Source organism: Phasianus colchicus, chromosome 6 (assembly GCF_987193195.1).
Source record: "Phasianus colchicus chromosome 6, bPhaCol1.hap1.1, whole genome shotgun sequence".
NCBI classification, from domain to species: domain Eukaryota; kingdom Metazoa; phylum Chordata; class Aves; order Galliformes; family Phasianidae; genus Phasianus; species Phasianus colchicus.
In genome coordinates, this window is record NC_143441.1 from 36,608,084 (window position 1) to 36,623,317 (window position 15,234).

The following is a 15,234-nucleotide window of genomic DNA, read 5'->3' on the forward strand; positions in this document are numbered from 1 at the left end:
CTTTTCCCCAACAAAAATCTTGATCTTCTCTTCTAACATAGTCTCAAGCACCATTAGTTTCAACTCAAATTATGTTCTTCATTAGACCATCCCACTTCCTCTTCTTTTATTTCTTTATTATTTTTTCTTATTTAATCCCTGGGGATAAAGCACTGCTTGCTACTTGTGCTCCCAAAATCAGTTGTTTTCTTAATCTTGTTCGTGATTCTGCTTTCACTGTTGACTTCTTCAGAATTTTTTTCTGCATAACATCCTGCTGATGCAGCCTTTCATTTCACACCATGTAGTGATAAAACACTTGGTTAAATCATCAACTTTTAAACATTTTTTGACAGCTTTAAACATCTAGCTTTTTTTTTTTTACATCAACTGTTGTAACGTTCTTTTCCTGACATTCGATGCAGGTTCACTCCACTCATTCAAAGGAGGCAATAAAGGCTATTCTCCTAGCTCATCAGGAAGACTGTTTCACATGCATTTTTTCACTTGTCCTCTGACTGTATCTTCTCTATCTAATTAAATAAAAAATATTTGTCTTCATTATGAGGGCCACTCTAAGCCCACTTCAACGCTACTTTTCATTTCTTGTTCAGTACCAAGTGCCATCTGCTTCCACTTGGCTAGTAATGCCAACTTTCACTGTACATGTCTTTAATTTTCCAACAAGTGCCTTCATGCTCCCCCTTAGGCAGCCCTCTGTCATGCTTGGAAGGAGTCCTCCACAAATACCTACAAAGCCACTGTATTGCTCTTCTTCCAGTCTCACCTTCACCCTTTCTCGTGCATTCCCTATTCAGGGTATGACCATGGTGCCAGAATCAGTTTATTGCCCTTCAGCCCAGAGAGGTTATTGCTCTCCTTGTGTCTTTCTGTTCCTTTATCTTTTTGTCTTTTGTGTTTTATACTCATCTTGTAAGCAGGTAAGGAGCTTGTTTTCCTAGGATGTTGATACAGCACACGCATATCATTGAGGCCTTTGAACATGCCATAGGCATCTGGGAGTTACAGTAATGCAAATAGTAGTAATTATGAATATACAGTAATATATACCTGCTATCAGTGGTGTTTATCTTAGGATAGTAACATGAGGTGAAACAGAATTCACTTCAGAGATCAAATGCCTAATATTTCGGTGATTTGCCTTACAGCAATGTTTTACTTTAACATGTCATGTTTCTACAAGAAGTATTTATGGAGAATGCTTTTTTTAAAAAAACTCCAGTTAGTTAAGTACCATCTCATAGCCATCAGAGTGAAAAAAGGAGCAGATAAAATTTATTTAAATGAAAAATACTGCATTTCTTGAATTGAAAATGAAAGAGTTAGGTTTGCATCAAAAAGAACGTATTTCTACATCTGAGGCAGAAAATGGTAACTGAGACTACTGGCGCAAGTCTCAGTGCAGAAGGATCACATTTGTAAGATGGAAAACAGTTTATATTACCATAAATAATTGAAGAACTTGTACTTGCCGCAAGGTAGCTATTTTCCTATGCAGCCTACAAGTAAACACTCATAAATACTAACTTTCTCATCAGCCCTGCAGTTCTTAAACAGAAGGCACTGATCTGTCTCTTGAGCTGTGGAGTTTCTTTAATAACTACTTGACATCTACAACAGCAGCACAAGTTCTGACTAGCTACCCATTCAAAGCAATCACTGATTGTAATATGACATTGGAAGAAAGAAATTGGACCTGCCCAAGCATCCTTTCCTTCATTTTTAAATGATAATCCTCGTGATTAACATCAGTTCAGTAGACTTGTAGCTGCACCTGGAGGAAAGGAATTCAGTCACATGTGTGAGTCAATCCTCTAGAGATCACTACTGGGAAATGAAAGGAATCGCAGTTTTGAAAGGATGTGAGTGAATGTAGATTGGAGACTTTGCTACTGATGAAATGTGAACAAGGCATCAGCAGAGTTCAGTGCAAATTTCTAAGCCAAAAAATTAACAAAAGGTAGGTAGGTTTTGAAACAAAATAGAATACTTCTGTCATCTCTTTCCTACATGTAATAGTTTAAAAATGGATTTATGAATGACAAAGTGTTCAATTAAACAAAAGAAATTCTCTGTCTAAACCATTTCAGTGGGAGATTTCATCAGAACTTTTACTTGTTTATTTGGTTTTCATAACTGCTTTTTTGTTTCCCTTAAAACCCCAACTTTATAATAGATAAAGTTTTGAGGAGTAATTTATCTGCTGCTGCATTTTTATTTTTTACTAATTTTTTTCTGATCTGTGAACAAGTTGTTAATTGGAATTGCTTCAAGATTAATTGCAATTAGAAAGACTATTTTCTTTTTTGTTCTCTTTTCCTAGAATAGCAAAAATTCATGTGGGTTGCATGCACAATAAAACATGTAAATATTAACTAAATCTTTCTGAGCACTGAGTAAATGCTGAAGCTCTATTGTCTTCAAAGTGCTTTCACTCTGTGGCAGGACCTTGAAAGAAACTTAACACTATCTAATTTTTATGGGTGTGGATTTGTAGTGAAAGAATGATACTTCCCATGGGAAAGAGAATCAAAGTAGACTTTTGTTTGTGTGTGCCTAAGCTATGGCATTTGAGTTTTTCTCATAGGTCGGCTGCAGACCTACTATGTTTGTCTGTTACCTTAAACTTTTAAGCAACAAATACAATTACTTTCATCTGTTATCATTGCTGATTCTTTTGATTCCAGGAATATTCAAGACCGGTCTTTCCTTAAAGTTTACAACAAAGATCCCGCACACGCGTTTAATCACACTTCCAGAGCTGTAAATGGAGACGTAAGGGTAAGTACTAGCACTGCATTTATACTCTTCTTTCTTCCAGTTTTTATGTTAATTGTTTAATAACTGTAATATATACACAGCAATTTATAAAATGTAGGATACGTGTACAGCACATACAGAAGAGGAAAGTGATAAAGCTTTCCATAGCTAAGAAACTTTAACCACTTTCTGTTTTCCAGTTATTTGCCCTAAGCATTAGCTGTTTTTGTTCTTGTTTACTAGCATTAAAGCATGTGAATCAAACAATGTCTTTAATTATCTCGGGAGATGGGGAATGTTCAAAGTTTGTAAAGCTTCTTCATGTTTCCAATCCTTTACAGTGAAGTAAACCTGGATGTTACTTCACTCCTGCAAGGCTTCAGCATGGACTGGTTTAGAGTAGCCAAGCACATATACCTACCTACCTTGAAGTCTATTGAAACACCTTGTAAATTACCATTTCAATGAGAAATACCTGTTGTAGTGTAAATGGCTTGGGGCTTTTTTTCTGGAATTTTTCTGTATGTATTGAATGAGATCTGGCATATTTGTATTTTCACATGAACATTCTGTACTGGGAAATACGGAGAAGGCATTTGAGACATGTTCTCTTCCACACTGTCTCTTTCTCTATCTTCTACTGGACCGTGTTTTCCCCTTTGATGCTCAGAGGACAGGAGATGTGGCTGTGCACGAGCACCTCTTCCACCATATTTTCACACCCAGTGTCACAGACAGTGACACAGCTAGCAGTTGGTGAGGCTACACAGCTTCATCTCCTGTCTACCTGTGGGGACTGTCCCAGGGAAACAGAACAAGCAAATGAGCTCGGTGGGTCCAGAAGGAAATGCCTGTCCCACCTGTGCTGTGACTTTTATGTGTGCTCCACAGCTGATTCAAATGCGCTGAAAATTTCCTGTGAAGGGATTTGCTTAATTGTGCATTTGCTTCTTGTTTTCATTATCAATTCTGAACATGTCACACTGCTTTATAATTAATATTTCATGGAAATACTTCTGCTGTTTCAACAGTTTAGGGCCTCATTATTTTAGAAAGATTGCAATAGTTTATTTACAGGCACTATTCTCAACCACTTCTCGTTTGTATACTTCAGCTATAAAATGGTCCTTTTGATAGGTCAGAAATTTAATTACTTGATTATTCACACTGTTGCGCACGCAATGTGAGAGAGCAAATAGATATGCTTCAAAGGGCTAATGTGATAGCTTTTACTGTCTTCCTTGAGGTCCTGAAATTTTTCAATTCTACTTATATTCCTGTAGCAGTAACTGGATATATCTGATACATCTCCTTCGTATTCAAAAGCATGACATACCATCACTGTGCATTATGACCTTAACTGCTATAGCAATGTTACTGTGACTTTATAAAGTTAGACTGTTGTTGCATGTGCAGTGAATGCTGGATGTATCTACTGTGGCTCTATTTGTGTTCTCTAGATGTGTTTTCAGATACAGTTAACTGCTCTGTTAGCTATGTAAATTCAAATGTAAGGACTGGTTATTTGGTCCTCTTCCAGCTATTTAGTGCCTAACAGTGTTGTTTTGAACACGGGTTGCTTCTGTGAAATAGCAGCATCTGTATTAATTTGTATTGCTTATTTTAAAATACTTTTTACAATAACAGGTACATACATTTAATGCCTCTTGATTATGACTAAATTATCTTTCTTTGGCCATCACTCAAAAATTAAGGTAACACAGTGATAGCCTTTGCAATAATGTTGTTTTCATGGTAGAATATTATATTTGCTCTGCTGAAATGACAGAGGTGCTGTTTTGAAATTCTGTGCATCCAACAAAACAGCTCTTTTCTCAGTTCACAAATATCTTGCCTCTCTGGTCCGAGAGCTGAAGTCGAAGCCAGGATGTTCATAGGGACACTGCAGAGAAACATGCAAAAGCCTTCCCTTTGATCACTGTAGACTTCTGCACTTCAAAGTTACAAGCATGGAAGCAGGCAATTTCTTGAGCGCCGGAAATAATTACATTTGTTTGTCTAAGGATCGGTGTCTTATGGCTGGGTTCTTCCTTGTTCATTCGGATCCTAGCCAAAGCTTTGCCTGAAGTAGAGAGCTCTGATAGTGGTCTCTCCTCTGGAAAACACATGGCAGCTTCTGCTCAGCTTGGCAGAAGTACTGTAGGATCTTCTCACAATTGTCTAAATTGGCAAAATTTGTAAGGCCATAATGGATTACTGATCTTTATCTTTTTTTTTTTTTGGTTCAATCTGCTTGAAATTAACCCTCAGATTCACAAGTCGTTAGGCTCGGAGAGAACCACCCTCAGGCAGTGTGATCATCTATACATCTTCCTTTAGAAAATGGTATTAAAGTTAGGGATGAGGGAGGGAGTGAGAGACAAAAGGCAAAACTTATACATTTGATGCATATGGTAGTGCATGTGCAATACTATGGTAACAAAATGCTGCTTCTTGTCCCTCATTCTCTGTGCACCTTTGCACTGGGTAAATTGATGCTCTTCAATTTCATATGGTCTGCAAGCACTTAAATTCCCTGCAGTGGGAAAAACTCTGGTAACCACTGTGCACAGCAACTGTTTAAAAAACTGACAGAAAGGTAGCTTATTTTCAGGTGAGTTGAAAGAAAATTATTTAGGATGTCAAGAGCTGGCTGTTGTAAATACATTTTTCCATGGTGATATTGGGAGTCTGGTTCTATCTCCTGTCATGTGCGAGTTAAAGATGTTGGGTTTTATTTTGTGAGTTGGGAAGATTGTGCCTTTACAGATTTTTCTACTGTTTGCCTTCTTGTCCCTTTGGAACATTTATCTCTGGGTTTGATGATGTTCAGGCTTCTATTCATGTGATTTATAATCATTTCCATGTAACAGACCCAGAATAATCTCAGAAAATCATGTTAGCTGCCAGCTTGGACACCTGTTTTAACTACCAAACAGATGTGAGACCTGTATGGGAATTGGCAGTAACACTTGAAGTATTAAGTATTACCCACACAGATGAGAAGCAAGAGGAATGTGGGATCTGTAAAATTCAGACATTCCACTAAACTGCTCCACTCTCTCATCCCTTAACTCTAATTTTTCTGGTCTTCTTTCTGTTTCATGCACCTTTCTCAATGGACTGAGTTGAAAAAAGGAGATTTGCTTGGGCTGTAAATGAATTCTGAAGAGCAGTTTCTCTTGAAATCCTTCAGAATGCCTTATTTGCTTACTGTTACTGTGCCATGGCTGTTTACATCTTGAAGAGAATGGTTTGTTTGACAAGTCTGCCATGCTGAATGTTGTTTCAAGCAAGAGGTAGCCACATAGTGCTGTCTCACTGAAAATTTGTGTTTGTACTTTTCCTTCATTTTTTTTATTCCTTCCCCAAGATGTACACTGAAAATCTGTAGCAGCTGTTCTCTTTGGATTCTTCATGTTGCTGTGAGTCTTTTATTCTGTTGCCTGAGTACGTAACATTAATCAGCTCTTTCTAAGTCTCTACACAACGATACTTTCAAGATACTGTCTCATGTCCAGATGTGGAAGTTAAGATGATCTTTTTATTTTCTCCAGCATTGTTATGAATTACAGTACAAGTGCATGTATGCCGCCATGCTGCTCTGTGCAATTGGAATTAATGGTTTACACATTCAAAGGGGAAAGACTTTCTTAGATTTACTAAATGTTGGGTCCAGCTTATCTCTCATCTCACATTTTGGAATGGTGTATGGGTACAATGCCAATAGATAACACTAAAGAACAGCAGATATTTGTGTGTTGCTGAATGAATTCAGTGTTTTGGAGGTATCAGAACTCCTTTTGTCCTGTGTTGTTGCTGTGACTTCCTGGTGCCATACTGCTGACTTCAAGTGGAAAGGATTCCCCCCTGTAAGGGCACAGGTATTTTCTGTTCTCATTGCCTACCTCCTTCTTTTACGGAGGGTCTGAAATAAGAAGAATCCTAAATTACAATCTCACCCTTCTGTCCCTGTAACTTGTCTGTCTTTCTGGTGGCACAGCTGGATACTAATGGTGTTGGTTTATGCAGTGGTTTGCTTTCAGCATCATTTGTCTGCCAGTTTGAGAATCAGGGGGAAATTTTATTTCATAACAAACCGGTGGCTATTTTGCTTGGCAGTCTTTCTCTTCCCAATCACCTGCCCTGAAGCCTGTGGGTTACACTTGGTTTCAAAATGTTCTAGACCCACCATGTTTTCTCTTAATTCCAAGGCTGGACTGAGACTTTACCAGGTCAGTAGTTTGTCCCAGACCTCAGCTGAGTGGGTGAGGCCGGAATATTCAAGGAATGCTTGTTGTGGCTGTTGTTGTACTGAGGTACGCTTTGAGGTTTTTCTTTTCAGAAATTGCTTCTCTGTGAAAAGGCAATTTGGGCAAGTTCAGTCAGAGTCAGGGAGCGAGGTACGTGGAAACTCTGCTGCTCTGGGAGTTTGAGTGGCTAAAAGGTGATGATGTTCCTGGCAGCAACAGGGCATCGGGCTGCCAAGGTGAGAGGGGATGAGTTAAACTGAGTTGTTCTGTAGAATGATGCAGTCGTTTGATAAGTTGGGTGAACGGTTATGTTGAACAGCTTTTGCTACTGAAACTGTGCAACAGCGACTTCGTTTTTCACCTGAAAGTGCCTGGCTAACACTTTCACTCTCCTCTGTGCTATGCCTTGATGAAATCTTGAACTTAAAAAAGCCCTACAAGTGCTAAAAGCCCTCAAACAAGTCCCCAAGAAGCAGGGGGCTGAAATTCAGTGCTGGTTTGCAGGAAAAATACAGAGATAATAAAAGCAGGGTCATCCTTCTGTGTTCTTCAGATACCTGTAAACATGCATCCAACTTCTTTGAGATGTTTAGCTTTTTTTTTTTACTGAATTGTTTGTAATCTTTACATCAGAAACATGAAAGCTGCAAATGCTGACAAAATTACATTTACTCATTGCATACCATGGCTAAAAAAAAAGTAACTCCTTGAACTACGTGGAGGTTTTTAGAAGAAAAGTATTTATTGGAAAAGAATTCATGCAGCAAATCGAGTGAAAGTGCTACAATGCCTATAAGACAGCATTTGTGTAAGTTGCCATGTGTTTGCCTTACTGATCCTATTATTATAGGACTTCATTTTCTTTTGGGAAGAAAAAGAAAAAAGAAAAAGAAAATGCTAATATTTCTATTATCTGATAGCGAGCTTCCAAATGATACAAATCTCATCTTTCCTGCTGTTTTGCTGTCTGCTTTTTCTAATGCTCTTTTTGTCATTGAGAGGTTATGACAACATGAGCCATATTGTATTTATAAACATCACGTGTTTCCTTGATATGACTCGCGGTGTCTGCCAAACAGAACACATGGAAGAAACATTTCTCATTAGCTCAGCATTGGTTTTGGTTATACTGATTTCCGGGACAGGAAAAATGCCTTCCTCACTCAGATTTAACTTTCATACAGTAGAAAGAAAGCCTCTGAGTGTCCATGAAATCGCTTGAACAGAGACGCTGCAGCTCTCTTAGCCCACGTACTTTGTCTGAGGGAAAGAGGAAAAGTGGTTTGTTTTAAAGGAAGATGTAATAGCATGTATTGCTGAAACTAATTCTGAATTAAAATACCTGCCAAAGTCGTCTAGAAACAGAACTCAGCAAGAGATGTAAGGTAAGATGATGCTTATAAATAATGAAAGGTATATAATTCCTTTTCTTCTTCTTTTTTTTTTTTTTTCCAAACTAAAAGATATTTTCAGATTAACTGGGAATCTAAATCAAAACAATGAAAACTGTTTCTTCTTCCTTGAGCTGTATGAAAAAATAAATGCTTAATTGCTTACTAAATCACAAAGCTCTACTCTCAGGTTTTATGACTAGTTGCATATTAAACATTAAAAAAGTTATTTTCCAGCTTGCCATTACAAATCTTGCTGAGATTTGAACAAAATATATAAAAGAAGTCTCTGATGTTCTGATTTTTTTACTGTCATGGTTTTACTACCTTTGCTCTGAATGGCTTGTCAGTAGTTGCCAATTATTTATGCAACAGCAGAGCAGCAGACACTGAGAAGTAGCTGCATCAAATCAGACTGTGATGAAAGACTGTAAATGTACCTGCTCTCTTTCCTTCATATGTCCTTTGATATACAATACCTACTGCTGTATAAAGCCTAAGTTAGTGGGAAAGTGGGTAGAATTGTAAGGAAAATTTCCACTTTTATTTTAGCTTTGCGTAAACCAGCATATAAATCTCAAATGTTTTCTGGCAAAAAGTCAATCTGCTTAAAGACGTAGATCCTGCATTATAGTGGGATGCGTGCTGCACTGTGGCTTTCTTAGTTGGATGGCTCTGTGCTTTGATGGATTATATTTTTTTTCCCCGAGTATGATGTGTATATAATATAAGCTTGTTGATTCTGCTACTATACCAACAATTTAAGAAATACATTTAACAAATATATAAATAATGCAGATGGGTTTTAAGTTTACAACAAGCTTGCTGTTGAAAGAAAGTATAATGTTCCTGATAGTAAAACGTTCAGGGAACATAGCATGCCGCACCCTTGCTGTAATCTTCCAGTTAGCCTAAGAGGAGTGTCATATGGTAGATATCACAAAACAGTTACCTGAAAACTCCCAGAGAGCCTTTTCTATGGAAACAGATCAACTTGCAACCACAGTGCAGTTGTTTTAATAGCATTTTTAGGGGTAAAGCTCTTTATTGCCCACAAACAGGCCCATATTCAAGCTAGTCTGTCTTTCATGTTGAGGTTTGCTTAAAGCTTGCCCTGGAGATGAAGAAGTTACTTAATGACAACATCTTATCCCCCCTTGTGGGAAGGTCTCTTCAGCCCTCCATTAAAATTGGAAGCTTATCTCTCACATAGGTCTAAGGTTCTCAGGCAAAACCTTCAGAGTCTTCACTGGGAACTTGCCCTGAATGAAAACATAAGGATTTCATTTGAGTCCATTTTTATTGTCTACTGGTTTCTGGTTTTGTTCTTACTCCACCTTCTTTTATATAATGTTTCCATGTTCCAATTCTTTAGATGTTTTACTCTTTATTTTTTTTTTCCATTGTCCTTTATTTTAGTAGAACAATTAGCACTAATTTGGCTGTTTACTTGAAGTTCCTCAGAAGCTGGTGGGGTCAGATGCTGCCAGAACTCCCTAAACACACTGACAGATGATAAAAAATTTCTCATGGCCATGGCCCCACTTAGTGGGAGAGGAGATCCTCTTTTACCTCCATTGTGTACCATGTAGCTTATTTGCATTGCTGGGGCTAGTGACAAACTCTGACCAAGCTTCGTGACTTCCTGTTAGTTTTCCAAATGAGGTTTTACTTGAGGTTTTACTTACAATCACTCTGTGAAGGTTGCTGTTCTGGGACCATGAGACTTAAACCCTTGTGAAGTTAGAAACGTTTTTCCTCATCAACTTGCTGCTGGCTTATCAGTCAGGATCTTAGATTTCCCTAGAAGTTTTTCTCAAATCCAGAATGTGATTCTTCATGACTGTGGCTCAAATTCTCTGCTTTCCACTCAGTCTTCCTTTCAGTCTCCTATTAATTAGCTGCCTAGCAGTTCAAACTAAATAGCATTAGTTCTGTCCCTATCTATTGACACAGAAAAAGAGCAAACCAGTACCTAGTGTCTAGAAGACATCTATGTATTTGATGACTTTGATTCCTCTCCATGTTGGACTGTACTTTTTCTAATGTGAGCTCTGGAAAACTAATCAGAGTTCTGAAAATATGAGGAGTAAAAATATCTTTTCTTGGATACTTGTAAGATCTGGGGTTAAAAAAAGCCTCAGTTGGCAAAAGCAAGACAGTTGCAAATAACAGCAGGCAGCAGGGCTCCATGAGAAATGACGTGATGCTGAAGTTATTTTTTTCATGAGTATATGCCTTTCTGACATCATTGCAAATCAGAACTCTGTGTGACTGAGTGAAAAGACCAACAAGGTGTGTTGGGAAAAGGGCTAGGCCCTTGGGTACTTAATATTTACTATAGATAGCTTCACCTTAAAATAAAGTTATTTGCTTCAGTCAGGAGGACCATGATAGGTTGTGTACTGTTTGGATAGAAGGAAGTAAAATGAAAATAAAATGTAGGGCTCCAACTGGTTGCTGCAGCAGTAGCACCTCTAACATTGCTAAGATATGCTCACACCTGCAAATAATTGCTGGGCCTTATAGCTGAGAACTTGGATACATGCATTGCAAAATCCAGTTGTACAGCTTCCATGACCATTTCTCTGCCTGGTGGTGTTGATGCCAAAACTCAACACCGCAGATTACTTCTTCTGATGTGCTGTGTTCTTACTTAAAGAGAAATAGCTTTTTACAGGTATAGTAGACATGCTTCTCAGGTCTTTTAACTATCAGCTCTAATTTATAGCATTTTTATATTATTAATGTCTTAAGCTATTCTATAATAGAAATTGTGTTTTGACTATTGTTTGGTAATGTCAGATGAGACCAAGGGTGATGCTTTAGGTTCATTTAACCATATCAGTTTGTTCAGTTTTATTTGGCTTTAGCACAGTGGGAAGAGATACAAATATGGAACAAAAATAAAAGCTGAATCGTTAGTACAGCGAGTCAGAAAGCCATGCATTTATTTTGATTTATGAGTTCAGTTACTAACAGTATTTTTTTTTAAAGAGAAGAAATTTGATACACAGCATATTTAAACCAAATAAAAATGCTGATCTCTACCAGAAATGTACATGTCTAAAACTATTCCTTTTTTGGGAAAAAAAAAAGGGATGACCCCGTCAGTTCAGCAGTGCCCTGAGGAAGTGCTGAAACTGAGACTGGTCTGAAGGGTTTGGCTGCCTGCGTTGGTGGTGGCCCTCTGTGTTATGTGCTTGATCTTTTCAAGGGGAACAGGGTGGGGGGGAGGAAATGCTTGCTGCATCTTCATGAATTACATGACTCCTGTTTGTTTTCAGAATGTTCTGCCTAAAAAAGCAGCTGTGGGAAAGCAAAAAGAAACAAGCAGTTGGTTAAAACACAACGCTAGTTATGAGGGGTGCCATAATGTTAACTTAAAAAAAATCAGTAACAGCTTTTATATGTTCAGTCCAAACAGTCTAATAGCTTATGGGCTGGGTGGGCCATGCTATACTGATGAGATAAATGTGGATATTGGCAAACCAATGATGTAATTATGTAAATCCGACCTTTTTAGGATTGAAATGTGTTATGTTTCAGTGTGTTTATATTTTTGTCGTTTGTGATAACACCCTGAAAAATCTTGGCTGAAATGCTAAGAGGTTTCTTAGTGTACTCACCACGCTACTCTGTCTGGAAAGAGCACTAAGGAAGTGTAGGAAAATCAAGCATGAGAGATGTATTAACTTTCTCTGCTTAATTGGATAATTTAGCTATTTTTTATTTTTTTTTTAACTCTCACATTCCATTTGTTTGTTGGAAGTTAAGTATGGTCTTAGAAATGTGGAAAGGAGTGCCTGCTAGATTCACTGATCTGGATGTCCTGATCAGGAGTGAAGTAATGCAGGCTGGTGGTAGGGAAATAGCTCAGACAACAAAATGTTTCTGAGGAAATAACCCCTCACACAGCAGCACTAGAATTTCAGGCTGGCCAATGCAGAATGTTCTGCTGCATGTGTTGCATTATTTGTTCAGATTGCCTCATGCATGGCTAGACTGGAATTCCTCATGGGACTGCTTAGGGTCAGGCGTGGCCTGGTTCTCCCTTCCCCTCCAAGCAGAAATCACCCAGCATGCAGCCAAATTGTCCTATTGACAGCTACTCTGTGGCAGTGTCTGCTAGGGAGTTCAGGCAAGTTCACTACTGATGTCACCAGGCTAATCCAAATGTACAGCCCGCTCCTCTAGCTAGATTAAGCTGATGCATGTTGTGAGCTCCTTTTTTTTCATGGCGAGTTGATCAGTCTGATTATTGCTTTCACCTTATCTTCACTTTGGGTTCTTGTTTTACACCTGGATTAAGTGATCTTACTCCAGGACTGAAAGAACCACTGGCCATTATGAAGACCTAAGGTGCAGGTGTACCTGGGGAGCAGTCATAGCTATGTGAGATCAAGGGGCTGGTAAATAACAGCATGGAATTGATGTAGGAAGAGTTTTTAAGAGCTCCATGCACACATATATAGAGGAGTCTTGCCATTTGTCAACAGTTGGTGGTGATTGTGTGCAACTACGGTTTCTGCTATGCCCCCACTAGTGACCAGACAAAAGGCAACAATCACCTCTGTGGTAGCTTTCAGCACTCAGCCCCACTGCATGTCAAGTCCTTGAGATGCTGCACCAAGGCCTGACTTCAGAGAGCTGTTCTCTGCAATGCCTGAAGGAAACAAAGCTCTTTTGAGTCTTAGCCACTTCTTTGGTGGGAATGGCTGAACTTAGTTCTAGGTTTCAAAAGCCATTTGCAGTTTTAAAGTGTATCCCAAAGCTCTTTGCTTTGAATATGAGAATAGATTGCAGAGGCAAATGATGCTCACAGCTTTGCCCCTGACCTCATGCATTCATGAGGTCACTCCAGCTCACATCTTTCTTAAAAGTCACCCTCATGTTCTGACCCCTAACAAAAAACACAAAATCTCAGAGTATCAGCCCAAACCAAACAAGTTTGTGTTGGATTTATCTTCTTTCTCTTCCCTCTCTTTTCTTTCTCTCTCTCTCTCCCTCCCAGGCTTGGTATGTTAGGCTACAGCACTGTAATAACAAGAACTAATGCGAAATCATCAAGATGTGAAGAAAATTTACATTAGTTCATGGTTTTCCACTCTCAGTCTGCTTCCTCATTCTTTCATTCTTTTTTTTGTTGCCTTTTTTCCCTTCATGCACTATATTCGCTTGAATTTCACTTTTTTCTCATCAGTTCCTCAGCGCCTGGCTTAATTCTCCTGATTTTCTTTCTTTGAGATTTATTATCTTTTTTTTTTCTTTTTCTCCCCAAAACAGTACATCTCCAATATTACTCTCTTTCATCTCACAAACTCTTAGTTTCCCATTGCCCTTTTTCCTTTTTTCTTATATAATTGTACATTCAGAATTCTCTGTTGCCGTTCCATATAATTTTTTTCTTTGCCTACTGTATGTCATTTTTATATATTGTTTTCAGATTGATTATTGCTATTTTTTATTAATATTTCTGCATTCCTTATGGACTAAGCAGGAAAAGAAATCATGCTACAAACTCAGTACTCTACATTTAGGCTTGAAAGTCTTCAGACATTAGCGATAGTGCTAATAGTAGGACAGAGAAAGAAAAGAACGACAAATGGAAGTGCTTCTATATTTGTCTGTGGATAAATAAATAATGCTTATTACCAGCTTTAGGCTAGAGATACTTAGTTCTTTGCTCAGCTGAACAGAAACTGTAGCCCAAGTTGGATCCTCCAAGGTGGATAACAGCGAAGTCCAGCAGTCCATCCTAAGGACTAGCAAGCCGCATTTGCAATGAAGTTAGCATTCTCCCTTCTAGCTTTAATATCTCAGCTTGACTTACAAAGATAAAAAAAGAAAAAGGAAAAAAGAATGGGTTGAAAAACAGAGCAGAGATCAAGCTAAATGAAAAGACATATGGGCAGGCTCAAGATAAAGAATAAGTCTGCTCTTCATAAACTTGGGGTAGGAATTGCCTCCCGGTGCTGTCAGTGGTGAGAGACAGGGAGCACCAAGGAACAGCTTGTGCCCCCAGACAGAGAGGGACACAGCTGACTGGAAGTGCCTGGCTGCCCTTCAATGTAACGTGAGGTAAGACAGATCTTCAGCGCTGAGCAGCTAATGATGCCAACTTTACTTCTGAGAAGTGCTTAGTGTGTACATGTCTGTGATACATGCGGTGATACTTTCCTATGCCTAGGAAAATGTCTTTGTTTAAATCAGTGCAGAAGTGAGGGGGAAGCATGAGGTTTGAATTACAGAGCAGAGAGACAGACTGCAGACCTGACGTAATAGCTCAGTTTTGCAGAACCTTCTTCATGTGACTCCAGTGAGAGTTAGCTATATTTGCTCTAGTATACTTAGAGGGGCTTATAGAATTTCCAGCACCTCCAGGGTTTGCTTGCTTTTATTCACTTGCCTTTTTTAATCCCTAAAAATCTAAAATTCCTGATTAAATTGACCTGCCATCACCGAAAGATAGAACAAAAATGTACTGTTGGCATGTTTGTATACCTGATGTTATGCACACATTACAATGATGTGTGGCTCCACCCTGCAGGCACAGCCCCCTTTACAGTGGTTCATTCTAGCTAGTAGCAATCTGTGGTGTGTGATGGTTTTTGTTTAATTGTTTGTCCTTCGATTTTTGATTTAAGAACTAGGGAGTTTGGATTAAGCATGAGAGAACTTTTGTCTACTCTGAGACATATCTGTTTCACTGAGTGCCTTAGGAATCAGTAAACCAGGGGAATAACAAGCAATATGTATGTTTAGGGGAAGATCTGCACACAATCTCAAGTCCAGTACATGTCAGGCAGCCAGAACTGTTCCATTCCCTT

The 15,234-nt window shown here is 38.6% G+C and overlaps 1 protein-coding gene across 17 annotated transcripts in view; it reads left to right on the plus strand.

Annotated features, from left to right (window-relative positions):
• KIAA1217 (KIAA1217 ortholog) overlaps positions 1–15,234 on the plus strand; it is a 345,028-nt gene that overhangs the window by 271,430 nt on the left and 58,364 nt on the right. For 16 of the 17 annotated variants that reach the window (XM_090142968.1, XM_090142967.1, XM_090142969.1 and 13 more), the window contains one exon: positions 2,688–2,781. In XM_090142968.1, coding sequence (XP_089999094.1) covers positions 2,688–2,781 — 94 coding nt within the window. Of the gene's footprint in view, positions 1–2,687; positions 2,782–8,083; positions 8,399–15,234 lie in introns of those variants that run through there. The other variant, XM_031614326.2, reaches the window with a different exon arrangement.